Below are 25,000 nucleotides of genomic sequence, written 5' to 3' on the forward strand. Positions count from 1 at the left end.
ATGAAAAAATCCTTTAAAGAATGTAATGAATATGCCTAAAAGGAGAACGATGGGAGATTTATTGGTTTTCTATATACTGGCGAGAAGAAAGAGAGAGAGAGAGAGAGAGAGAGAGAGAGAGAGAGAGAGAGAGAGAGAGAGAGAGAGAGATGTTTTCAGATTTAACAAAAGCAGATTGGCTATAGCAAATATATGACAAAATTTCAAATTTAAATAAGGTACGCAATTCTGTAATTAAGTTTGTAGTAATTTCCGGATAATAAACTGGAAATATTTTTTTTTATTTTCTTAGTTTTTCGCTTAGTTTCCATTATAAACCACAAATGATAACGCAAACTTAAGATCTACAATAAAACACAATTCTATCTTATTGCTCTTCCTCTTGTCTTATTCAAGTTTTTATAGTTCATATAGGAAATATTTGTTTCATTGTTGTTACTGTTCTTGAAATATTTAATTTTTTCTTGTTTCCTTTCCTCAGTGGGCTATTTTCCCTGTTGGAACCTCTGGGCTTATAGCATCCTGCTTGTCTAACTAGGGTTGAAGCTTAACAAGTAATAATAATAATAATAATAATAATAATAATAATAATAATAATAATAATAATAATAATAATAATAATAATAATAATAATAATAATACATGACATCGTTTAGGAGAATATATTTTAATCTGAGATTCACATGAAACAAATTGCACTAAATAACGGTCCCCTGAAACTGGATTATATTGTCGCTATGAAATGTCAGCTGAATATTGTTGTCCAACCATAGACACAACATCCATTTTTTGTTTCTCTAAATGAATCTAATAAATCGAGTTTCCATGAGACCCAATAATTCATTATCGTGTCTTAGATACAAAATCATTTGTTTTCAGACTCCATTGGGATTACATTCAATTCATGATATTCAAGTAAATCAATTTCTTTTTCATATTACTAATCTTAATTCATTTCTCATCATCTCCTCCTACGCCTATTGACGCAAAGGGCCTCGGTTAGATTTCACCGGTCGTCTCTATCTTGAGATTTTATTTCAATACTTCTCCATTTATCATCATCTACTTCACGCTTCACAGTCCTTCAATAATTCATTTATACTATGATCAAAATTATTCAAGTGATATCTGTCCTAAAAATCAAATAAATGAAAATCTTTTCCAGCCAATAAACATTTTCTTATATATTTTCAATGTTTTTGAGGTAAATTTTCTGAATTCCATCTTACCCCCATATTAGAATTATTGTATAATATAGATCATGTTTTAAAATGTACATCTGTTTGGCTTTACTTCTTTATCTGCAGTTTTCTTCTTGCATATGTTACTCCTGGTAACTCTACTAAAATCATATTGGCAGTTCTCAGGCTGCAACCCGTTTACGAAAAGGACAATTGTATATTTTTTTTCTTTTTTGTAACTTTTCCTTAAGGTCTGGAACAATTTTTTTATAGTTTTCTCTCTGTCATCATTTATAACCCGAAACTTCAGATAATTGTTAGAACTAATCCAATCAAGAATTGATTAATTTCCATTTTGCTTTAGTTTTCTGATCTGATGACTTTTGAAATAGGGAATTAACATTATCATATTGTTCTTATTGTTATTGTCGGTGTTATCATTATCGTTATTTCAAAGATCGTAAGAAATCCTTTTTTAAAATTATTATTATTATTATTATTATTATTATTATTATTATTATTATTATTATTATTATTATTATTATTATTATTATTATTATTATTATTGTTGTTGTTGTTGATGCTATTTTTATTACAATTATTGTTGTTAATCTTAAACCGAAAGCAAAAAAGAAAGAGAGATCGATCACTTTACCTTTCATTTCTCTCTTCCTTATTCCTTCCTTCTTTAAATCAATTGAATAGTTTACTAATGGAATAAGAAAATAAAACCATCATTGTAAGTCTTATGGCTGAACCTCAGTCTCCAAAAACTTGTGTATAAAAAAGATCTTGTGGAAAAAATGTTAAAGGAGTAGTTATCCAATTCGTCACTTTTAGGCCTCACCAGAGGATATTTTTTATGAAGGAGATCAAGTTCTTTATGGCTGACATCACTATAGAGGAATCCTAAGTTATCATATGACTATCACGAGGAACATGTTTGGTTGATAAGATATGACTAAAGGATTCTTTTGAAAGTGAAGGACAACTTTTTCTGTTCGTTCGTATGTGTGTCAAATTATGTTGCCGAGAGGGAGTATATAATGGGTCCTCAGCAGATCCTTCTCAGTCCTCAAACAAACACACCAAGATGAACACCCTGTGCCCTCTCCTCTTCGCCGCCCTTGTAGTGGGTGGGACCGCATTTCGAAAACTCAATATTCCAGATTATGTGGTTCCTGGAACGTGTCCTGCCATCAACGAGAAACAACTCTGGGATATGCAAAGTCCCAGACTTTTCCAGGTACTGGCGGGTCATTTCCGAGTCTAGAAGGATGAAAATCCATTTCCAAAAACTTTGTCTTTTCCAAAATAAAAACAACGAATGGGGAATCCGTGTCACTGGAACTCTAAGTAAGGTTTCTTTGGTCTTCTCTTTTCCAGATGGGAGGAATTTGGTACCAGCATTCTAACACTCCTTTAGAGTTCCAGCCCATCAAGAAATGTCTGCAGGTCAAATACACTTGGGGTAAGTTCATGAACTTAGTCAGGGAACTTAAAAACACCATTGTCGACGAAACTCCATTTACGTCTCTCCTTGTATGTTTGATTCTTATATTTTTTTCAATATCACTAATGACGTTTATAATAATTATCAGTATGTTATTCCAACATATAATTTAATATAAATAAACTTAGATTTATTTTTTATCATATATATATTTTGTATTTGGCTCTTACACTGAATATGATATTAAGTAAATAATTTATTGGAGGCTATTCCATTACAATACCTTCCTTTCCTAGTAACCTCCGGAGGACACAATACTTTATCCTTATGTACCCCTACATTTACAGTCCTTACGGGGACCTCGCTTACAGAGCATTCCATTGAAGTGTTGATTAAAATTACGTTGATCAATAAGACTGATTTCTGTTTGCAGACGGAGAGGGCTTCAGCACAGCTGCCATGGGTCTCTCGAGAAGCGGAGTCCAGATGAAGAACGAAGGAAGGCTTTATCCTATGGCCAATGGAGAGCCGCGTCTCGAGATCACTGCGCAACACTGTAAGATTTGCTCACATTCATGTCGTCTGTCTTTCCGTCTCTGTCTGTCATTCCAGATATTAACAGCCGAAAACGCTATTTACCATCAAAATATACTGTACTCAATTATGGATAGAAGTATAATTATAATTATCTTGTAAACATCTTTTTTGAAACCTGTAAGCATGTTCTGTTTTATCGCTTTTACTGGAGTCTCACAAATCTGTTCTTTATTGTGTCTGTTTCACAGCAATTCCATCACCGCTGGTCATCCTCGACACAGACTTCTTCAACTACGCCTGTCTGTACTCCTGTATGGAGATGGGCGGACGCTACATCACTGACATGGGCTTCGTCTACTCCCGCAAGCCGAAACTACACCAGGCCTACCAGAAGGTGTGCGAAGGGGCCTTCAGGAAGATTGGTGTAGACACCAATCGCTTCGTCAAGACCTTCCAGGGAGACACGTGCTCGTATCCAGAGGCTCATTAAGCCAGTTGTTACGTCACTACCTGAATTCGATGCTTCTCTTCATCTGCCATAAGAAGGCGTACGCTCTCTTGTCTGCTTTGAGGTTTGTGTGAAAATTAATAATGGATTTGGAAGGGATTAGATTATGGTTTAGATCTAATTCTGGATCTAGGACCAAAAGTTTCTAATTACTTGTTCATTATTATTGTCACCGATTAATAATTACGATAATAAATCCATGGAAATGTGCAATTCCATGGCATTTTTCTTAGGTTTAAATGTGATATTTAACTGTTCATTGTGGAATAAAATTTCACATAAATTACTCTATTTCTACTTGACCTTCTGAAAGATTTGGAATAAAAGTCCGCGAAAAACCTTCAGAATTTTGAAATTGAGAATCATGGCTGTATCAAGAAATTGAAGCTATGAAAGCTACAAAATATTAAATTAAAGTAAACAGGGAATTATGGAGTTCACCAGAAATCCATTTAAGAAGAACTTTGAAAGCAGTTAATATGAAAGTCATAGAACTTTAACACCTAAGTTGAATTGGCAGGAGCTTTATTTTAAGCCAAGTTAAAGATACAACAATTCTATGAGGATAAGTTTGGAAATATCAAAAAATGAAATTTTATAAAATCACCAGAATATCAAAGGCAGAGCTTCCTACAACTAACTGACATCAGGCACAAAATGAAACTTGATTTCCTTTATGACACAAAAGATAAATATCACACAAATCTTATTAAGTCTAATGTTTATACGATATCAAGATGAAGGTGTTTAGTACCATTTAAAGCAATCAAGGTAGAGCTCAATATTAGCTGAAGAAACCTTTTTCCATGTAATTAAATATTGATTATTATTATTATTATTATTATAATTATTATTATTATTATTATTATTATTATTAGCTGAGCTTAGGACGGGTATTTTTTTTGAGATCGGCAGTGTCTCTCGTTGATGTCGCTCACTATCACGTAGTTCTCTGTAATGTTGCTACATTTAACATCCTTTTCAAGAAGGATACAGGATAGCTGCGCTTTTCAGTTGAAGATATTACCATGGAATTTGGCAAGAACGGATATACTATGTTTCCTATCAACCCCTGAAATTTTTATTTGGATATGTGAATTATTCTAGGAACAATTTACACCACCGCTAAAAAAAACCATTCAACCCATACCGAAATAAACGTTTGCTGTGGCTTTTCTATGGCAGATATCAACATGAAAATTGATATGGAAAAAGTAGATATCCCTCTTATAAATCCCTGAAAATTTCATTTAGATATGTGTAGTATTCTACGAGTACTTTCCGGCGCCGTCGAAAATCAGCCTCCCACGGAAATAGGAAATGGCTACTGAAACTTTTCTGAATGTAATTCACATAAGATCCATCATAGCATGTGAAAATAATTTGAATATCTGTAAAACTCTAGGAGTAGTTAGTTCCTCCTCGCTGATTATTTACCTAAAAGCCTCACTTACGAACAAAAGTGACAGCCAGGGAATACTTATAGCAGGTATGAACATAAAAATTGGCAGAAATTAAGCTTATGTATATCTAAATAAAACTTAAAATCTTATTTGTATATTCATTATTGTCTCTGCAGCCGAAAATATCAGTTGTTACCTCCACCCAGCACCTCACCCTCGCTCCGAAATCTATGGTTAGGGAATTATTGAGCAACAGGTAGGGTGATATATCTTCAAAAAAATTTGGCATCTCATATAAGGTCACTCACTTCGTTCGCCACAATTATTATTATTATTATTATTATTATTATTATTATTATTATTATTATTTCCGTAACTTGAAGCTTGTCTTCAGAGTCCTTGCGGGACCCTCCTGGCCTTTGCATATTGGTTGAGCCCCGTCCAGATATAAGGTCCGGGCAATCTGCGCACACACGCATAGTGTTCGAAGGCTTTTCGGAGTTCAGGTGTCAATGAGTACGAGGAGTGGCAGAGTTTCAGGTAATGGCCGGTCTCACTCCCTCCGATCATCGGTGGTATTTTATGAAGGTGTTTTAATCTCAACCATTGATAATTGGCCAATGAGAAGCATTAAGGCTTCAGATAAGTCATACTCGATATTCTCTAATTGGGAGTATGAGAACAGGGGATGGTGATGATGATGATGATGATTTATGTAATTTGGGCCATACGTCTGAGCACTAGGGCCGGGGAGTCCGATCAGGACCAAAGAGCAACTCAAGTAAAAACCCCACAGTTGGGCAGTGAATTCAAAGTTAGAAAGTTGAAGGGTAAAAAGTAAGGAAGGAAGAAAGGAAGACTTATGTACATACACACATACATACACTCATATATATATATATATATATATATATATATATATATATATATATATATATATATATATATATATATATATACAGCATATAAATGCACAATATATATATATATATATATATATATATATATATATATATATATATATATATTCATGTATATAGATATATATATGTATATACTGTATATATACATATATATACATACATATATATATGCATATATATATTATATATACAGTATACATATGTATATATATACATAAATATATATATATATATATATATATATATATATATATATATATATATATATATATATATATATATATATATATATATAAATTAATTGGATCGCATAATTGTTCCTTTAAATGCTTATATTGTAACAAAAAATTTAAAAACCCCTTGTAAAAATAAATTTTACGGAGATAATTAGATAAGTAAAAAATCTCCCATTCTTTCCGAAGTAATCTCACTCTTGAATAATACATCCTTCATTTCATTCCTGCTGATATATTAGAAATGAAAATATTCCAATGAAACTATTGTTTTATAATCTTACACTTAAATAGCATTGCCAATGTAGTAATCTTTCCATACTTAAAGCTAAATATCAGGAATACTCCTTGAAGCAAACAGCAGAAATATTTCATATTTTATTCGGTACAAGAGTTCTAGATTTGATGAAACGAGAACAAAACATTTAATCAAAGTTTTAAGAAAACAGGTTATTAACAAAACCTGAACACTCAAGAGGTAAACTGTAAGCATTTCAAGGGGCAGAGACCAGGTTTTCAAATGGCCTGAGTCTCCTCGTAGGGGCAATTGTCTCCCTGAGGAGTCTGTTCGAAAGTCGACGAATCTACACCAATTTTGGCAAAGGCCTCTTGGCAAACTTTTACATGACGTGGATCCATTTTGGGGGTTCGGGAGAAAATGAAGCCGAAGTCTCCGTAGAACCTTCTCTGGACGTCCTTGCAAGCATAGAAGCAGGCGTAGTTCTGGTAATCGGTGGCGAGCACAACCAAAGGTCCTGGCGGAGCTGCAGCAAAGCAAAACATAAGAGCCTAAACAAACAATGATCTAAACTTTATACCGACGATTCTACCAAACACAAATATGGTCATGAAACGAGCAACACACAAGGCAAGGAAGTCTCGAGTAAAAAGTAAATAATGGTGGAGGCAATAGAACGACCAGTAACTCCTTACCTCCTTCGTGAGTAACCAAAAGGCGTGGCCCCTGGGGATCGTAAAAGAGGGATCCTAGAGTCCTAATGGGAGCTCCTGTTGCATCAACGCCATTCGAGGCTGTTCGGAAAGCGCCTCCAGCTAGGGAAAGGAGTCGAAAATGAGAAGCTTATCTTAAAGTTCTATTATTGTGGGGAAAGTTTCACTACTATCAAATCAAAATAAGTTTATTTGGGGTTTATTATGGAAATGCAAGATATAAACTAAAAAAAGATATGTATATATATTCCTATTTTATCACCCGGAAGTCACTTATGTCTTCGTTAAAGCTGATTCAGTTTAGAAATGTTATTATGTATATTAACATCACCAATCTGCTCTTGTTAAACCGGAAAACACAAACACACACACAAACAGACACTCTCTCTCTCTCTCTCTCTCTCTCTCTCTCTCTCTCTCTCTCTCTCTCTCTCTCTCTCTCTCTTATACAAAAACCCAATAAGTCTCTCATATTTCTCCTTATAGGCATATTCATCGCATTCATTAATCAAAACTAATTGAAATATGGACTCCCAATGTTCTTGTCAAAATTCATATTATTTCCACCTTCTCCGAAATGATAAAAAATTACTACAACTTTGATAAAAAAAGTTTTCAGATCTACGACCATTCGACAGATACAGATAAAAAAAAAAAATGAAGAAAAAAACATCTTCCTTACTGTATTCCAGTCTCCACTGCATACATCTGGAGAAAGGGTCAAAAGGGTTGGGTGTGCGTGAATGCTGATACCAGTTTCCATCCATCTGCAACAGCCAAGGTTTCAGTGAAAGAACAAAAGAGCGACTCTGTATAGAACTGCAATTCTCTCTCCCTTGGGAAATCATTTCATTGAAATATGTACCAATAATATGTTTGCTTAATAAACCACCTTAGAATTTAGATGTTTAATGAACTTACCTGCCAGTGGTTCGGTTGCTGCTGTTGCCACAGTACTGCCTCATTCACTATTGGGCAGGACCCCTCTTTCACAAAGTCCGGGGCACTTCTGACCACAGAGGGGCCCACAAGAAGGGCCACCAGGGACAAGTAGACGTGCTTCATCATTCCAGGACAACGGACTGAATGGCGGGAGAGACTCGGGGCAGGCTTTATATACCGAAGGGACAGCCTCAGAATATTAAGGTACAGAAAAGGAAAAAAAAAATCATAGGAATCTGTCACATTCTTTTTTTCTCTTTGGTAGGTGCTTATGACCTCAGTTAGCCATCTGTATCCGATAGGAGTGGAAATATTACTTTTTTATCTTTGACTTGTATCTTTATGAACCTCAAAACAGAGTCAAGGATTTTTTATGCATAAGGAAAAACCTGTTTTAATTCTGGTCTTGAGCCATAAATAACTTAAGGAAGTTTAGTGATTGAGATGATGTAAAAAAGAAAAGGATTTAAATACTGGTTTTGTTTATTGCTTGAGGTTCCCATTTATATGCCTGTCAAGAGTCATCATGTTGTCAATGATATACAGTGTAACATACACACACACACAATATATATATATATATATATATATATATATATATATATATATATATATATATATATATATATATATATATATATATGTGTGTGTGTGTGTGTGTGTGTGTGCATATATATATATATATATATATATATATATATATATATATATATATATATATATATATATACATATATATATATATATATATATATATATATATATATATATATATATATATATATATATATATATATATGTGTGTGTGTAGATAGATATATATATATATACATGTATATATGTAATTATATATATGTATGTATATATACATGTATATACGTATATATATATATATATATATATATATATATATATATATATATATGTGTGTGTGTGTGTGTGTGTGTGTGTGTGTGTGTGTGTAAATATTGTAGGTTTCTTCACGATAACATAAAAGTTGTATTTAAGAGAAGAAGATAATAAAGGATTAATGAAAACAAATGACCATGACTTCAATTTATATGACCTTAAGCTGAAGCAAAATAAAACTATCTGGGAATAATTCTTTGGGTAAAATCATTAATACAGATTACTGTCTTGGCCTCTTGTCAGCTTTTTCTGCGACTTAAGCTTATCCAGTGAACAGCCGAAGCATTACTGACAGATCCTCTGGAGACAGCCGTTTGATGCTCTTTTGTTCTGGCAGAGATAAATCTAGTATTTTTTATGTTTACCCAACATAAAGAATCTATATTTTGAACAAGGAATACTTTTTATCAAAGCTTTCTAATAGGTTTTTTAACATGCAATCAAATTAAATACTACACTTATATTATTCTTCTATAAAGGGTACGATATCTGAAAAAATATCTAACGGGACGTCATTTGGAATTTCAAGTAGGCTATCGATTTTCTCTATTTTATTCCAGACTGGATGAAGCTCCTGTCAAAGTTAGTAAAGCTCTTCCTACAGGTGGTGGGAGCCTGGCAGGCTTTGCCAGTTCACATCACCTGTTAGTAACTTCCTCGTCGACGATTTCAATAACCATTACATACTGCCCGTAATCATCTCCCTATTTAAAAGCTGCAGGTTTGTATATTTATTTTAAATTTACATATATTTATATAGGTATACCTTTGAGTTTTCATTATATATATACATATATATATATATATATATATATATATATATATATATATATATATATATATATATATATATATATATATATATATATGTATATGTATATATATATCAAGATATAATACATGTTAGGTCTGGTCATTAAGTTGCTCGAGCCTTCGGGGTGAGCTAAGCTGGAGACCTGACTTGGATCGCCGCTGACCTGGGTGAAGCGGGTCAGGTCATTCCCGTTCATCTTTCAGAGCATCGAACTTCTTATCTTATCTCCACAATAAGAGATTCAAACACACATGACATATTTGCTGTTTTTGTTCTCATAAGAGGGGAAATATGTTAGTGAAAATATCTTTGCAAAGCTTCACTAAAGATTCGCTTCACTAAAGATGAAAACCTTATGAAGAAATGAGTGCAGCTCTGTCGCAACGAATTAGAATTTACCTTCTACAGATGGATTTTTCTTTGTAGTGGCCTATTGCTCTACCTCCTGAGCCGTCAGCAGCCATTGCCTGGTCGCAGCTTTGACGGAGAGGAACTTGAGCGTTGATCATATGAATATATGGTCAGTCTCTGGGGCATTGTCCTTCTAGTTAGGCCATTGTTACTGTCCCTTGCCTCTGCCAATCATGAGTGGCCTTTAAACCTATACCTTAAACCGGTATAATTCAACATAAGATTCATTGCAAAACGAGCATAAAAAAAAAACCTGTGAATCATGGGAAAATGACAAACCCCTAGCAAGGGAAAATTGCCTTTTAGCGATGACATTTGCAGCATCTAATGGTATTCAGGAAGATCATTATATACTCGTTGAAGATTTACCCTTTGAGGAGGCTATGGAAACAAGGTCCTTAAGTACTGGAAGGGTCTATTGCAAAACAAAAGTGTTCTAGTACCAGTCGTTAAGAAAAGTACCTGATTCAGACGAAAGAACCTGGATCAAAGAGATTCCCAGGTCACAAGGAGCGCTCGTCCGTTCCAGCGATGAACTCCCTAAACCACTGGAAAAGGTGGTTGGCTGTTGTGGTAACGTCCCTGACTGGTGAACGCCAGACTGTGCTTCGAGTCCCGATCAAACTTGTTAGTTTCTTTGGTCACAGCAACCTCACCATCCTTGTGAACTAAGATATGAGTTATCAGCAACCATTGCTTGGCCCTCCTTGGTCTTAGCTTGGGTGAAGAAGGGTTTGAGCGCTGATCATATGTATATATGGCCAGTCCTAGGGTATTATCCAGCTCGATAGGGCAATGTCACTGTCCCTTGCCTCTGCCACTCATTAGCGACCTTTAAACCATTAAAAGACAAAGAGGTTGCCTCAGTGCCATCATGGGGAGAGGTTAAAGACTGGAAATGGAGCCATAAGAAATTGTCTTGTGATATTGAAAGTTTTGTTGATTTGGTCCATTGTCGGATGCTTTTAGAATGCGTGTTCCAAACAGAATATTTGCATCCAGTCGTAAGACTTGAAAATGTCAAAAGATTTAAAGAAAATATAAGTGAGCTTTGTATTATCGGTTATTAGTGTCCATAGATATTCTTTTCATTATCATGTATGTTATATTGGAGTATTTCAATATAATATATTTATGTATATCTAATGTACATGACTTTATGTATATCCGTAAACTTATGCATATAGAAACTTAGTAACAACTCTTCAATATATATATATATATATATATATATATATATATATATATATATATATATATATATATATATATATATATGTACATATATATATTAATATTATTTGTATATAGAATAATTATCGTGAGAAATATATAGATAACTATCATACAACATAAAAATGAACTTAAGCTTATACAGTCAAAAAAAAAAAAAAAAAAAATTGAAATTCTTCATGCGAAAGATGTCGAAGTGTAACTCTGATATCTAACCAGATGTTCCCAATTAGATCTCCATTTGTCTCCGATTACGAAATGTCAGGCAAAGTGGACAAACGCGTCCTGACAACCAGAAGATGAAACATTCAACTATCATAATAGGATACTTGCGTTGGGGCCCTTAATGTCCCTAACTTCCTCCTATAGTCCTTCGAGTTTACCCTCATGGCCACACCCGATTAGCTATCTTTTATCATTTTTTTCATAAAGGTTTTTTTCTAGTAAAAGAATCTATTCAATATTATCACTCTGCCAAAAAATTAGTTACGACAGCTGCCATTTATATTACTATTCTAAATGTCTATGTATGATGGAATGCTTACAACAAATGAGCTATAGAGTCTGATTGGGAGTTCTCTATTAAAAGTAATTTTACATAATGGTGACATTTTATATTTGTATTTTCTGCAAGTGATAACAAGGGAAGGAATTGAAGAGGGCTTTGGAGGAACCTGTTAGGGGGAGAAGATCAAGAGGGAGGCAGAGAATTAGATGGCGAGATAAAGTGAAGGATGATATGGAGAGAAGAGGTTTTGTTGAAGAGGCAGCCTTTGATGGAAGGCATTGGAGAAGGTGCATCATGCAAACGACCCCTTAATGTGGGGATAATCGTGGAGAAGAAGAAGGAGGAGGAGGAGGAGGGAATTATTACTCTCTGTCTCATATGGACAGCTGTTTTTATTCCACCTTACCTCAAGCAAGTACAACGAACACATTGAATACATAATCGTATCTTAAACAATATTTTTAAATGTAGAAAGATAAATATTGTATATTGAATGAGAAGTGATAAATAGATCTCGGTACATTTGTATTGTAGATTGGACAAACGTAGACGGATAAAATCGTTGACTAAAAGAGACAGAATAGATGGACAGATGAATGAAAAGTTTAAACTTGTATAGGGTTCAGAGGTTCCTTTTCCAGATGCCCTTTTGAGGTTCAAAAGGAACTTGTAAAGGAAAGGAACTGCCATAAAAAATCCCAAGATGATTTTCCGCTCAGTGACGTCATAGGATCTTCACGTTTTGCAGCAACTTCCTCAACAAAGACCGAATTTTGTACTGCATTGTAACTACCATTGATCCTCATCGGGAGAGATTTGTGAATTCGTTGTTTGTGAGAGGCTCCTGAATAGCATGGAAGCTCAATTTTAATTGGACATGATATTCTACCGCTAATCTTAAGACCATAATAGTAATGATAATGTCACAAGAAATGAAGTTCAATTTCTTTCGGGAAGAGGAAATACCATTATTTGCGTAATGTTCTTTTTTCTTTTAGTGAGCATTTTCCTATGTAAAAGTACTGAAAACACCGTGTTTTGAAAATGTATTATCTTCAATGCCAGTTCTTTTAGAAATTTATTATTAGAAAAGTAAGATTTATGCAACATCCATTGGGTAGGACATGAGGTTAGTAATCGCATTCCAAAAATATCTATTGAAAAGTCAAAAAGAAAAAAAAAACAAAAAGACAGAAACCGGAAGTCTTGAGAAACTTCACGAATATAAGTCCATCGACCAGGGCGCCACACCCTCTAGAAGTTGAAATCAATGGTTTCTGACTTCCATAGCAAGGTCACTCGATCATAATGAGAAGGGATTATCATCTTTCTCTTTTAGTCTGAAGCTTAGAAGACCACTCAGAAGTTACCTCTTTTCTCCTTCGCTTGTCTAAAGTCTGCTTCCCTTATTGCCTCTTTTATCTAATGATGAATCTAAATACGGAGCGGTTAGCGATCGTTACTTATCTTCCCCTCGAAGACAGAATGTTGACAAGGCATCTTTGGGAATGCAGTTCTGAGCTAGTGTACCATACAAACGTTGCTTCAAGAGTTCCAATCTTACTAACCTCTTCTTGGTCATCCTTAGAGTGAAAGAGAACTAAAGAATTAGATTCCTGAGTATTTAAAGGAACGTTTTTTAGTATCAGGGACTGTGTTTGTTTACAGCGAAGGCTTTGAGTCTGTCACTTCGTGGACAAGTACTCCTCAGAGGATTCAACTCAGTTTATCATCTATTTATGAGTTATGATAAATCCTTTAGGTGCAAATGCTGGTCAAACCTTCGTGTCGGTATCTGTTTTTCAAGTGACTACTTTTATTCAAAAAATGACACAGGTGTAATCTCTTTATAGCAACTCATATAAGTGTTACCTTTTAAGTATATCATATTCATTGAAGAACAACACTAGACATTAGGTAAAGTAAAAGGAGAAGACTTTGCAGTGTTGATATTTCAGGCGATACCTGATAAGAAATCCTTGTCTTAAACAGATGGTTAATAACAATATTACCGTCTGAGGAGGAGATTTGTAAAGATCAGATTCAGGATCAATATTATTATTTTGTCTTTATTTTGCTAAAAAATTTCGTGTATAAAAATTTATTTGATGTTAGAAAATGCTTATATCTTTAGATCAAAGCTAAAGTATATTTTTATTATTATTATTATTATTATTATTATTATTATTATTATTATTATTATTATTATTATTATTTCTATTATTATTATTATCATTATTATTATTATTATTAGCTAAGCTACAACCTTAGTTGGAAAAGCAGAATACTGTAAGCCCAAGGGCTTCAACAGGAAAAATAGCTCCGTAAGGAAATTAAATAGATAAACTACAAAAGAAATATTAACCAATTAAAAATTAATATTTTAAGAATAGTTAGAACACTGAAATAAATCTTTCTTGTATATAAGTTATAAAGACTTCAGAAAAATCAGAGGAGGAGAAATAAAATAAAAGTTTGCCCAAGTGTACCCTCAAGCAATAAAACTCTAATCCAAGACTTGGAAGACCATGGTACAGGGGCTATGACACTACCCAAGGATGGAGAACAGTGGTTTGATTTTGGAGTGTTCTTCTCCTAGAAGAACTGCTTTTTATATCTAAAACTACAAATTATTCAAGAATGTTGTCAGAAGAAAACATGGTAAGAATAGGCCAGATTATTCGTTGTGTGTAGTAAAAAAAAAATGAGCCGTGACCAGAGAAAAGGATCCAATTTAGTACTGTCTGGCCAGTTGAAGTATCCAATAACTCTCCGGCGGAGTATCTCAACGGGTGCCTGGTGCCCTGGCCTTAATCATGAGATTTTTTAAGTATTCATCATTCTTTAAGAGTTAATCTTTAATTATTAGAATTGAAGTGATAAATCGTATAAAGGACTTTCCGCAGCTACAGACCATTTCAAGACTGTTATCAGAAATCACAAGAAAAGTCTTCATTTATTCGTCTTTATTTGTATAATCTTTATAACTGTTTCATTTTTTTTTCTATTCTCCTATCAGTCCTTCGATCTTTTAACTACCTATGTTACCCAATATCTTTTTTGTTCAAAAGCAAAGTTAAGAATGTTCTATCCATCTTCACTTCCAGTGTTTAATTTCTCTATTACCCTCTGCTTGTTTTTATAACCTGTCACAATTTCATCTCCAAAACCATAACTTCTGCAAAGATTCATTTGCCTTTCTTGTCTCTCTTTCTCCGCAACTCATCCCTGTTTTTTTTTAAATAATTTCTCAAATGATCAATCGAAGTTATTCTTAGTATTCAAGCAATATCCTTTGCACCATCAGTGAATGCTACTTTTCATCATCGCTGTTCTTAGATGGTGTTGCCATTCAGCTGGTTTCTCTTCGTACGTTAACCTTTCTTCTTTCATTTTATTGTAAAGTCATCTATATAGAATTTTTCCCTAATGTTTCTTTATTATCTCGTCTACATAGATGATGGAATAACCCAATTCAGTGTAATTTTTCAAAAAACTATCTTCATTGAAGAGGAAATCATACGACTCAGTAAGTGCCATGAAGCTAGTAGTTGAGATACTACCGCTAGAAAGTTATGGGATCCTTTGACAGGCCAGACAGTAATAAATTAGGCTAGATCCTTCTCTTTGGTTACGGTTCACTTTCACTTTGCCTACACATTTAACTAATATTATGGCCTATTCTTTACAGATTCTCATCTGTCTTCTACACCTGACAACACTGATATTACCGAATAATTCAACTCCACTCAAGGGGTTAACCAATGCACTGTAATTGTTCTGTGGCTATTTTCCACTTGGTAACGGTAGAAGAGACTCTTTAGCTATGGTAAGCAGCTTTTCTAGGAGAAGGGCACTCCAAAATAAAACCATTGTTCTCTATTCTTGGGTTGTGCCATAGCCTCTGTACCATGGTCTTCCACTGCCTTGGGTTAGAGTTCTCTTGCTTGAGGGTACACTCAGGAACACTATTCTATCTAATTTATCTCCCTCTTGTTTTGTTAAGGTTTTTATAGTTTAAATAATGTTTATTTTAATGTTAATGTTTTTTTTTAATATTTAATTTTTCCTTGTCTCCTTTCCTCACTGGGCTATTTTCCCTATTGGTGCCCCTAGGCTTATAGCATCCTCCTTTTCCAACTAGGGTTGTAGTTGAGCAAGCAATAATAATATTAGAAAATAATAATAACATGATCGATATTGGCAAATATTCTTCCTGTTACATATTCACATTTGCCATAAAGGCAATTTCATTGTAACAACATCCCCAAAACTTATATGCCTTTTGAGGCTAAATTATGAAATGGTGCTTTGGTAGTTAATCAAATCCGAGGTCATTTTGACAGCTGATAAATGCCATCGAGGTGCTACATCATCTGTGCTTTAATCTCTCACTCTTTTAGTCCCGCAAGAAGTTTTATGTCTGAACGACAGAAAGAGAGGGAATTTAAGCTAAATAAAAGAAGACGTCTTTTGCATTTCTATAATATGACATAAAGAGCAAGTCTTAGACAGACTTTATAACAAGATATTACAAGCAAGTCTTAGGAAGTCCTTCTATGATTCTGGTTTCTTTCCCTTAAGCAGAAACCAAGGTTGCATTAGAGCAGTCTTCTCCCTGGCTGGTCTTGAACAATCTGCCGAGATCGAATCCAATCTTCCCGTAGGCGGATTCACAAATCCTCATGTATGCTGGATGCATTTCCCGCTGCCTCGAATACACGAAGGCCAGGTCCGTCTTAAACCCTCCGCCCAATTCCAGGCAGGAGTACATGCAGGCGTAGTTCAGGAAGTCCGTCTCAAGGAGGAGTAGTGGGGCTGGAAATGCTGTAGGGGAAGGACGAGACGAAATGGAGTTAGGATAATCCGCTGGTACACTCTCTCTCTCTCTCTCTCTCTCTCTCTCTCTCTCTCTCTCTCTCTCTCTCTCTCTCTCTCTCTCTCTCATATGAATATAACATCTGTACTAAATTTTCTATTTAACTTTACCAGTGTTCAGACAAAAAGATAGATTACTGTCCCCTGTGTTATTCAACTCACGGTTATCAAAGTGAACTTCTGTAATGAGATGTAATAAATGAAATCTTTTGCCGTAGTTACATAACATTTTTTTTCTACTTCCAGTTGACATGATAAATCAAATCAAAGACAGAAGAATAAGAAAAGCTGATACCATGTTGGTGGGTTATCTCGAGACTTGGCTTCCCGTGGGGCTGAGGATAGACCCTCCCTTCTGTTGCCACCACTTCTGTCCCTCTGAGACCCGTCGATCGCATGTGGAATCCTTCTCCGTCTGAAAAGAATGAAAATGCATTTTCCTATGGGTGAGGAAACAAAGAGTTTTATGAATGGAGATCTCGTTGTATTTGTGGAACACGAGATGATACATCACTGTCAGGTTTATTCTAATAACTGGCCAGGTGTATGCGATCGTCACTATATCTTGACATTTTTGACCAAGCAATATGCGATCCTTTGCACACACAACAGTTATATTCCTGATCAAGAAACCTGGAAACTTTATGACTAAGTGACTTTCTAGAATCTTTAATATCTAATGAAAGATTTAAATAAATTTTAGACATCACGAGGACAAGTGTAGAGTTCAGTTATGGGTAATTCCAAATCAAACCAGAATATCCAAGTCGCCAAAACTCTGTCATCATGAATTTATGATTAATTAATCTAATTCTAAAACAACCTCAAATCTTGGATCATTAAGACAGAGTAATAAAAAGACATTACTGCAAGTCATCATACTGTCCTTGGCTACTCACCCCAATTGTACTGGGTCTCCACACATCTCTCCATGGGCTGGAATTTATTGGGAGTAACGGCTTGCTGGAACCATTTCCCTGCCAACTGAAAACCAGAGATAAAGAAAAATCATTCCAGTTATATCCCAACAATCAAAATTAATATCCTCATTGTTATTCAAATAGAAAAAACAATCACGTGTAACAGAAGAAATATGTCCCTGAAAAGTAAGCTTCAACGGAAGAGGACAGCCAGACGAAAGAAACTATTGCAATGACACATGGCTTCTCGGAGTAACCTTTCAGCCACAATCAAACTTTCAACTATTGTACCATTTTATGATTAATGACATAAAAAATATCAATTTCATTTTAAGAACTCTGCAAACCACCTGTGTACCTGGAAGTATCTGGGTTTCTGTAGTTCCCAGAGTTCTTCCTCATTGACCTGTGGGCATGTCCCTGGAACCAGATGGTCTGGAATATCTGCTCTCAGGTCATAACAGCTTCCTGCCGTCGCAAGGACGGCGAACAAGGCGAAAGAAATTATGTCTTTCATCATTCGAAGTCTACACAAATGCTGACGGAGAAGCTCCCTCGGGATGGACGGGTAAGTGACAGTTACCCAGTGACTGGAAAACGAGCTTTAGCAGTTGCCTTATATACGGGGTTCGGGTATGTCTCAGTAGAACTGGAACCGACAGGCAGCATCAATTCTTGCTTAGACCGAAGTTTACATAACTATAAATTTCAAGGATTTTTGGGCTGGGTCGGTTTAGAAAAAGGATATATGATTCAGACGACTCCATTTTCTTATCGTTGTCAAGGCTAACCAGACTAAAAGAAACGATAGATGGAAATACGAAAAATTCTGCTGAAGCAATTCTGAATGTTCACTGATGGATGCCACTGTCTGGTAACAACTAGTTAATGTTAAAATCTAGTCGGTCGCGTATTGAAAGAAAGTGCAAGCGTTCATTATTATGTAAGATGACAGTCCAATTACGTAACATTTGTAATGTAACCAATGAAAATAAGAGAATCTTGGTTAGAGAGTCTACCTGGCTGTATCTTTTGCTGTTAATTAACCTCAATCATTACATCAACAGCTTAAGCTGGAATCACACTAGGCTTTTTTTGTTTTCGCCAGCAGCAAGCCGCTGCTGTCCAAAATGGCGAACACTAGAGATTGTTGCTCGAGATATTGGCTTCCCGACAGGACGGGAAGCAGCGAGCACAAACCGCGAGCATAAAATCGGATGTAAACAAACAAGATGGCTGCTGCAGATAGGACGTGCTCTTGCTTGGCAATCTTGAGTTCAACAAACCTTTAGAAATAATAAGAATCTGCTTTGTTCCTCCGGTAATACTTATTATTGCAACAGTAAGAAAATTTCTGGGCGTCATGATATCATCTGATAGGTTTTAATTCAACTTTTTCCTCTGTGCTCCTCGAACCGCAAGATCATAGTGTGACGCTACAGCACTTTCGCTTGCTATCATCGGCTGGAGGTTGGCGAAAACCCCGAGCAAGAAACGACTTGTGTGATTCCACCCTTATGCATTCAGAGAGTTTATTGTACCGCACGCATGCAAAGCGAAAGGTTTACTAATGCATGAAAATGTGTGTGTGTGTGTCTGTCTGTCTTTGAGAGAGAGAGAGAGAGAGAGAGAGAGAGAGAGAGAGAGAGAGAGAGAGAGAGAGAGAGATTGTACGTAGGCAAATACAAAGCGAAATGTTTAGTCATGTTTGACTTGGATCCATCTATAGAAACAGCTCTTTTTTTCCTAGAACTACAACCGAACAATCTGACTTATTTCTCTCACTTTGTTTTTTTTATGAATACTAGTGTACCCAATCCGTCAAAAGTTAAGTCTGAATATTTATATATATGCATGCACACACGCACATGTTTACACACATTCAATATTTCCCAACCCCTCCACCTCTCTTGACTACAAACTGCTGATTAGGCAATTTGTGGGAGAGTTGTTTCTGAGTATACCTCTCTAGGTATCTCTCTCACCAGGGTAAGACTACCCCTCTTTCCTTAAGCATGGCAGGAAATATATATATATATATATATATATATATATATATATATATATATATATATATATATATATATATATATATACATCTAGTATGTATATAAATAAATATATTTATATATAAATATATATATATATATATATATATATATATATATATATATATATATATATATACACACACACACACACACACACACACACACACATATATATATATATATATATATATATATATATATATATATATATATATATATATATATATATATGTACAGATAATTGCTCGCATTTACATTGTTCTTTATCATATAGGAGAAAAGACAGTTTTAAACAAACAACACCTTATAATCATACTACACTGATGGCAGAAGAAACTCTCTGTTCTTTTGTTTAAACATTCACATAAAATTCAATTTTTTTGAGGTTTAAGTAAATGATGAAACTTGTTTAAGTTAATACTTTGATAATAAATCCTGTCATAATTTGATCTGACGTAGCAATTTCAAATGATCATTTGTCAGCCCATCACCAACCCATCATCCCAGACAGTTCCATCCTGTTCGTAATACTAGGCAAGCAGTTCATTCTAATGGTCAGGCCTTCTCCATCATGAGGGTCAATACTACACAGTACTCTAGAAGTTTCATTCCAGCTATGACCTAATCGGGTAGTTGAATCAGTAGAACTTCAAAAGTTCAAACTTGCAGCAAATGTTTTTATGTTGAACAGGCTGACATAAGTCCTTTTTATAGTTTATATATGAAATATCTTTTTTAATGTTGTTAATGCTTTCAAAATATTTTATTTCAAATGCTCATTACTTCTTATATCGTTTATTTATTTCCTTGTTTCCTATCCTCACTGAGCTATTTTTCCCTGTTGGAACCGTTGGACTTATAACATCTTGCTTTTCCAACTAGGGTTGCAGATTAGCTAGTAATGATAATAGAAAAATAATAATATCAATCTAATTCCAGATTTTATTATGTATATTGACAGCTTTATTCTTCTTCAAATGAACAAATAGCTTTAGAACAACCAGTAAAGAGGAGTAACTTTTCAGTTGTATACGACAAAATTCTACCAATTTTTCTTCCTTCACCAAACAAACTTTCCCACGAATTTCCTACCAAAAAAGTAGCAAACTACAAAAAAAGTCATATTCTGAGATGGAATGCATTGTCAATTTGCATTAGTTTCCTTCATTGTGTTTATTTTTTTGTATCCTTATTCCCTAATTTCTTTCCAAAATACATAAGTTCCATACTCGAATGTGATTTTCATAAGGGAGGGATAATGTAATATCATTCTCGATAATGATCTACTCCGGCTGATATAGTATCTCATTGACAAGATCAAAGATACTAGATTGTCGCAAGGCATATACACCCTGAAACACTCTTGACTTTCATATCAATAATATTGTCCTTAGTTGGACTTCTGGGAAACTTCAATTATGCTGTAATATTTTGTAGCCTTCCTGATTTTGATTTCTTGATACAGCTATAATTCTTAATTTTGAATTCTTAATTTAGAAATCCTTCTTACTTTGAGAATCAGAAAGGTAATTTCACGCGGACATTTAATTCTAAGTCTTCTGGGGGCTCAAAGAAAATTGGAGTAATTCATGTGTAATTTTATTTCACAATGAACAGTTAAAAATCACATTTAAACATAAGGAAAATGCGATGGAATTGTACACTTATATTGATTTTATTATCGTAATTATTAATCGGTGACAATAATAATGAACAAAGTAATTAAAAACTTTTGGTCCTAGATCCAGAATTAGATCTAAACCATAATCTAATCCCTTCCAAATCCATTATTAATTTTCACACAAACCTCAAAGCAGACAAGAGAGCGAACGCCTTCTTATGGCAGATGAAGAGAAGCATCGAATTCAGGTAGTGACGTAACAACTGGCTTAATGAGCCTCTGGATACGAGCACGTGTCTCCCTGGAAGGTCTTGACGAAGCGATTGGTGTCTACACCAATCTTCCTGAAGGCCCCTTCGCACACCTTCTGGTAGGCCTGGTGTAGTTTCGGCTTGCGGGAGTAGACGAAGCCCATGTCAGTGATGTAGCGTCCGCCCATCTCCATACAGGAGTACAGACAGGCGTAGTTGAAGAAGTCTGTGTCGAGGATGACCAGCGGTGATGGAATTGCTGTGAAACAGATACAATAAAGAACAGATTTGTGAGACTCCAGTAAAAGTGATAGAACAGAACATGCTTACATGTTTCAAAAAAGATGCTTACTAGATAATCATAATTATACTTCTATGCTTAAAAATTTACAGTATATTTTGATGGTAAATAGAGTTTTCGGCTGTTAATATCTGGAATATATGGAAAAAGAGATGACAGACAGAGACAAAAAGACGGACGACATGAATGTGAACAAATCTTACAGTGTTGCGCAGTGATCTCGAGACGGGGCTCTCCATTGGCCATAGGATAAAGCCTTCCTTCGTTCTTCATCTGGACTCCGCTTCTCGAGAGACCCATGGCAGCTGTGCTGAAGCCCTCTCCGTCTGCAAACAGAAATCAGTTTCATTGATCAACGGGTTTTTAATCAACACTGCAATGGAACGCTCTATAAACGAGGTCCCCGTAAGGACTAGAAATGTAGGGGTACATAGGGGTAAAGTACTGTGTCATCCAGAGCTTACTAGGAAAGGAAGGTATTGTAATGGAATAGCGTCCAACAAATTATTTACTTAATATCATATTCAGTGTAAAAGCCAAATATAAAATATATATCTCGTAATAAATAAATCTTAGTGTTTATTTATATTAAACTACACGATGAATGAAAATACTGACAATTGTTGTAAATGTCATTAAAGATCTTGAAAAAATATAAAGAATCACACATCCATGATAGGAGGTTAATGGAGTTTCGTCGACAATGGTGATTTTAAGTTCCCTGACTAAGTTCATGAACTTACCCCAAGTGTATTTGACCTGCAGACATTTCTTGATGGGCTGGAACTCTAAAGGAGTGTTAGAATGCTGGTACCAAATTCCTCCCATCTGGAAAAGAGAAGACCAAAGAAACCTTACTTAGAGTTCGAGTGACACGGATTCCCTATTCGTTATTTTTGTTTTGGAAAAGACAAAGTTTTTGGACAAGGATTTTCGTCCTTTCAGACTCGGGGATGACCCGTCAGTACCTGGAAAAGTCTGGGACTTTGCATATCCCAGAGTTGTTTCTCGTTGATGGCAGGACACGTTCCAGGAACCACATAATCTGGAATATTGAGTTTGCGAAATGCGGTCCCACCCACCACAAGGGCGGCGAAGAGGAGAGGGCGCAGGGCGTTCATCTTGCTGTGTTTGTTTGAGGACTGAGGAGGACCTGTGGAGGACCCATTATATACTCCCTCTCGACACTGTAAGAGGTATGGGCAGTGGCACACAAACATACGAACGCACTCAAAAGTTGCCCTCCACTTCCCAAAGAAATCCTTTAGTCATAACTTATCAACCAAACGTGTTTTTAATGATGGTCGGGGGGGGGGGGGTGTTAGGTGCTTGCTTCTACGATGTTACCTGACAGGCGTAAAAAAAAAAAAACACTTGAGCTACTTTGTACAAAATATCCTTTGGCGAAGCACAGAAATGATTCGCTGGATAATTTCTCCAACAATATTTTGTATGGACACCATAAAAAGACTTTGGCGGCTGAAGTTCAGCCTCATAATGAGGATTTCTTTATGTTTTACATCATTATTTTGTTCCAACGGTTTGTTATAATAAACTATTCAATTGGTTGAAGGAAGGTGGGAATATGGAGGAGAGAAATTAATGATAAATTGATTGGTCTCTCTTTCTGCTTCGCTATTCATTCATGACAATAACGACCATTTGAATCTGTTCTTTTAAATACATTTAAATACATTAAATACTTTAACTTGCTAAAAACCTCTCACCCGACAACTGCATCGATTTAGTCCTGAAAGAATAATAGAATTGTTAAACAAAACTTCAGATTTTGTTTTCTTTTGTTAGTGATAAAAGTCATTTGAGTAACTATTTCTAACGAAAAAACTATTTGAAGTCTGCATTTAGCTGACATATGGTTTTCCATGGACCATTCCTGTATTTTCTTCTTTGCTTTCATTTCTATATGGGGTCGCCATTGAAAATGAGCCTTTTCCGTCCACTTCTATCTTGTGTCCTCTGCTTCATTAATTCTCTCTCTCTCTCTCTCTCTCTCTCTCTCTCTCTCTCTCTCTCTCTCTCTCTCTCTCTCTCTCTCTCTCTCAGTCACCGTTACTAAACGAAACTGGGGAAGATTTCTGAAATGCAGAGCTAAAGAAGTATTTTTCTTTTTTTAATTTTTCGGTCATTTCTAAAGTCAATGGTAGGTAGAGAGTAACTGTATCGTACTAATTTCATAAGAATCGTGAAAATCACAGATTACGGAATTCAGCACATTATTATTATTATTATTATTATTATTATTATTATTATTATTATTATTATTATTATTATTATTATTATTATTATTATTATTATTATTGCATTTAAAGAAGACAATCTCTCTTCCTCTTCGTAGAACAAACCCAATCTTTAGAATTTTACCTTAAATCAGATTTTGTCTTCCTCTTATTATGGATATAAACATCATTGCTCAAACAGATGTGTCAGAAAAGTTCTGTGGACTCCAATCAATCTTCGTCCACAAGGAAGAATATAGAAACTGATGGGAGTACTCAGGTAAGTTAGGGAATGGGGGAGAAAAATAAACGGAAAGTAAAAAAAGAATTGAGAATGCAGGTAAGGATGTAGGAAGAATAAACAAAATGTAAAGAAGACAATTAGAGAATGTAGGTATGGATGAAGAAACCATAGAAAAAAACAGCAAATACTTTGAGTTTAATGTTAAAACGAAGAAAATGATGTCAAAGAGAAAAAAGAGTGAAATTGTAGTGAAGAGGAAAAGAGGAAAATTGGCTAAAGAAAAAAATCTAGAAACCTATGAAATAAAATGATAGAGGAAACTAAAGAGAGAAGGATGTCAAAGAGAATATAGGCAGATCTTTTAATAAACTGCTGACAATGAAGTGAGGAATGACTGAGGAAATAAAATTGACTTCTCATATAGTTTCCTTATTTCCTCTCTTCACTGGGCTGTTTTCCCTGTTGGCTCGAGCATTCGGGCTTAAAGAATC

General features: G+C 35.0%; 4 protein-coding genes across 4 annotated transcripts; 1 reads left to right on the forward strand and 3 right to left on the reverse strand.

Moving 5' to 3' along the window:
- The first annotated feature begins 2,274 nt into the window (after positions 1-2,274).
- Positions 2,275-3,845, forward strand: LOC137638017 (crustacyanin-C1 subunit-like). The gene is made up of 4 exons (XM_068370109.1): positions 2,275-2,427; positions 2,568-2,652; positions 3,068-3,190; positions 3,420-3,845. Exons 1-4 carry the CDS (start codon positions 2,275-2,277, stop codon positions 3,659-3,661), a joined length of 603 nt encoding a protein of 200 aa, XP_068226210.1. The 3' UTR covers positions 3,662-3,845.
- A 2,875-nt stretch (positions 3,846-6,720) lies between these two features.
- Positions 6,721-8,254, reverse strand: LOC137638019 (crustacyanin-C1 subunit-like). The gene is made up of 4 exons (XM_068370111.1): positions 8,111-8,254; positions 7,872-7,956; positions 7,172-7,291; positions 6,721-7,002 (listed from the first exon to the last, which is right to left on the reverse strand). The coding sequence occupies exons 1-4, from the start codon at positions 8,252-8,254 to the stop codon at positions 6,755-6,757; spliced, it is 597 nt and encodes a 198-aa protein (XP_068226212.1). The 3' UTR covers positions 6,721-6,754.
- Positions 8,255-16,475: 8,221 nt separating this feature from the next.
- LOC137638020 (crustacyanin-C1 subunit-like) lies at positions 16,476-18,438 on the reverse strand. Its single transcript, XM_068370112.1, has 4 exons — positions 18,163-18,438; positions 17,784-17,868; positions 17,180-17,299; positions 16,476-16,833 (listed from the first exon to the last, which is right to left on the reverse strand). Exons 1-4 carry the CDS (start codon positions 18,322-18,324, stop codon positions 16,586-16,588), a joined length of 615 nt encoding a protein of 204 aa, XP_068226213.1. The 5' UTR covers positions 18,325-18,438; the 3' UTR covers positions 16,476-16,585.
- Positions 18,439-21,511: 3,073 nt separating this feature from the next.
- LOC137638021 (crustacyanin-C1 subunit-like) lies at positions 21,512-23,187 on the reverse strand. The gene is made up of 4 exons (XM_068370113.1): positions 22,997-23,187; positions 22,772-22,856; positions 22,232-22,354; positions 21,512-21,986 (listed from the first exon to the last, which is right to left on the reverse strand). Exons 1-4 carry the CDS (start codon positions 23,147-23,149, stop codon positions 21,745-21,747), a joined length of 603 nt encoding a protein of 200 aa, XP_068226214.1. The 5' UTR covers positions 23,150-23,187; the 3' UTR covers positions 21,512-21,744.
- Between the last annotated feature and the right edge of the window lie 1,813 nt (positions 23,188-25,000).

Source organism: Palaemon carinicauda, chromosome 3 (genome assembly GCF_036898095.1).
Source record: "Palaemon carinicauda isolate YSFRI2023 chromosome 3, ASM3689809v2, whole genome shotgun sequence".
In the NCBI taxonomy this organism is placed as follows: domain Eukaryota; kingdom Metazoa; phylum Arthropoda; class Malacostraca; order Decapoda; family Palaemonidae; genus Palaemon; species Palaemon carinicauda.

What these genes read in the sequence shown, in the direction of transcription:
- LOC137638017 (XM_068370109.1), top strand. Translation starts at nt 2,275, where the DNA reads ATGAACACCCTGTGCCCTCTCCTCTTCGCCGCCCTTGTAGTGGGTGGG. An exon ending in GCAGGTCAAATACACTTGGG is followed by an intron (nt 2,653 to 3,067) that starts GTAAGTTCATGA and finishes TTCTGTTTGCAG; the next exon opens with ACGGAGAGGGCTTCAGCACA. An exon ending in CGAGATCACTGCGCAACACT is followed by an intron (nt 3,191 to 3,419) that starts GTAAGATTTGCT and finishes TCTGTTTCACAG; the next exon opens with CAATTCCATCACCGCTGGTC.
- LOC137638019 (XM_068370111.1), bottom strand. Translation starts at nt 8,254, where the DNA reads ATGAAGCACGTCTACTTGTCCCTGGTGGCCCTTCTTGTGGGCCCCTCT. An exon ending in AGCAACCGAACCACTGGCAG is followed by an intron (nt 7,957 to 8,110) that starts GTAAGTTCATTA and finishes TGGCTGTTGCAG; the next exon opens with ATGGATGGAAACTGGTATCA. An exon ending in TTTGGTTACTCACGAAGGAG is followed by an intron (nt 7,003 to 7,171) that starts GTAAGGAGTTAC and finishes GCTTTGCTGCAG; the next exon opens with CTCCGCCAGGACCTTTGGTT.
- LOC137638020 (XM_068370112.1), bottom strand. Translation starts at nt 18,324, where the DNA reads ATGATGAAAGACATAATTTCTTTCGCCTTGTTCGCCGTCCTTGCGACG. An exon ending in GGAGACCCAGTACAATTGGG is followed by an intron (nt 17,300 to 17,783) that starts GTGAGTAGCCAA and finishes CATTCTTTTCAG; the next exon opens with ACGGAGAAGGATTCCACATG. An exon ending in CGAGATAACCCACCAACATG is followed by an intron (nt 16,834 to 17,179) that starts GTATCAGCTTTT and finishes CTTCCCCTACAG; the next exon opens with CATTTCCAGCCCCACTACTC.
- LOC137638021 (XM_068370113.1), bottom strand. Translation starts at nt 23,149, where the DNA reads ATGAACGCCCTGCGCCCTCTCCTCTTCGCCGCCCTTGTGGTGGGTGGG. An exon ending in AAAGTCCCAGACTTTTCCAG is followed by an intron (nt 22,857 to 22,996) that starts GTACTGACGGGT and finishes TCTCTTTTCCAG; the next exon opens with ATGGGAGGAATTTGGTACCA. An exon ending in CGAGATCACTGCGCAACACT is followed by an intron (nt 21,987 to 22,231) that starts GTAAGATTTGTT and finishes TCTGTTTCACAG; the next exon opens with CAATTCCATCACCGCTGGTC.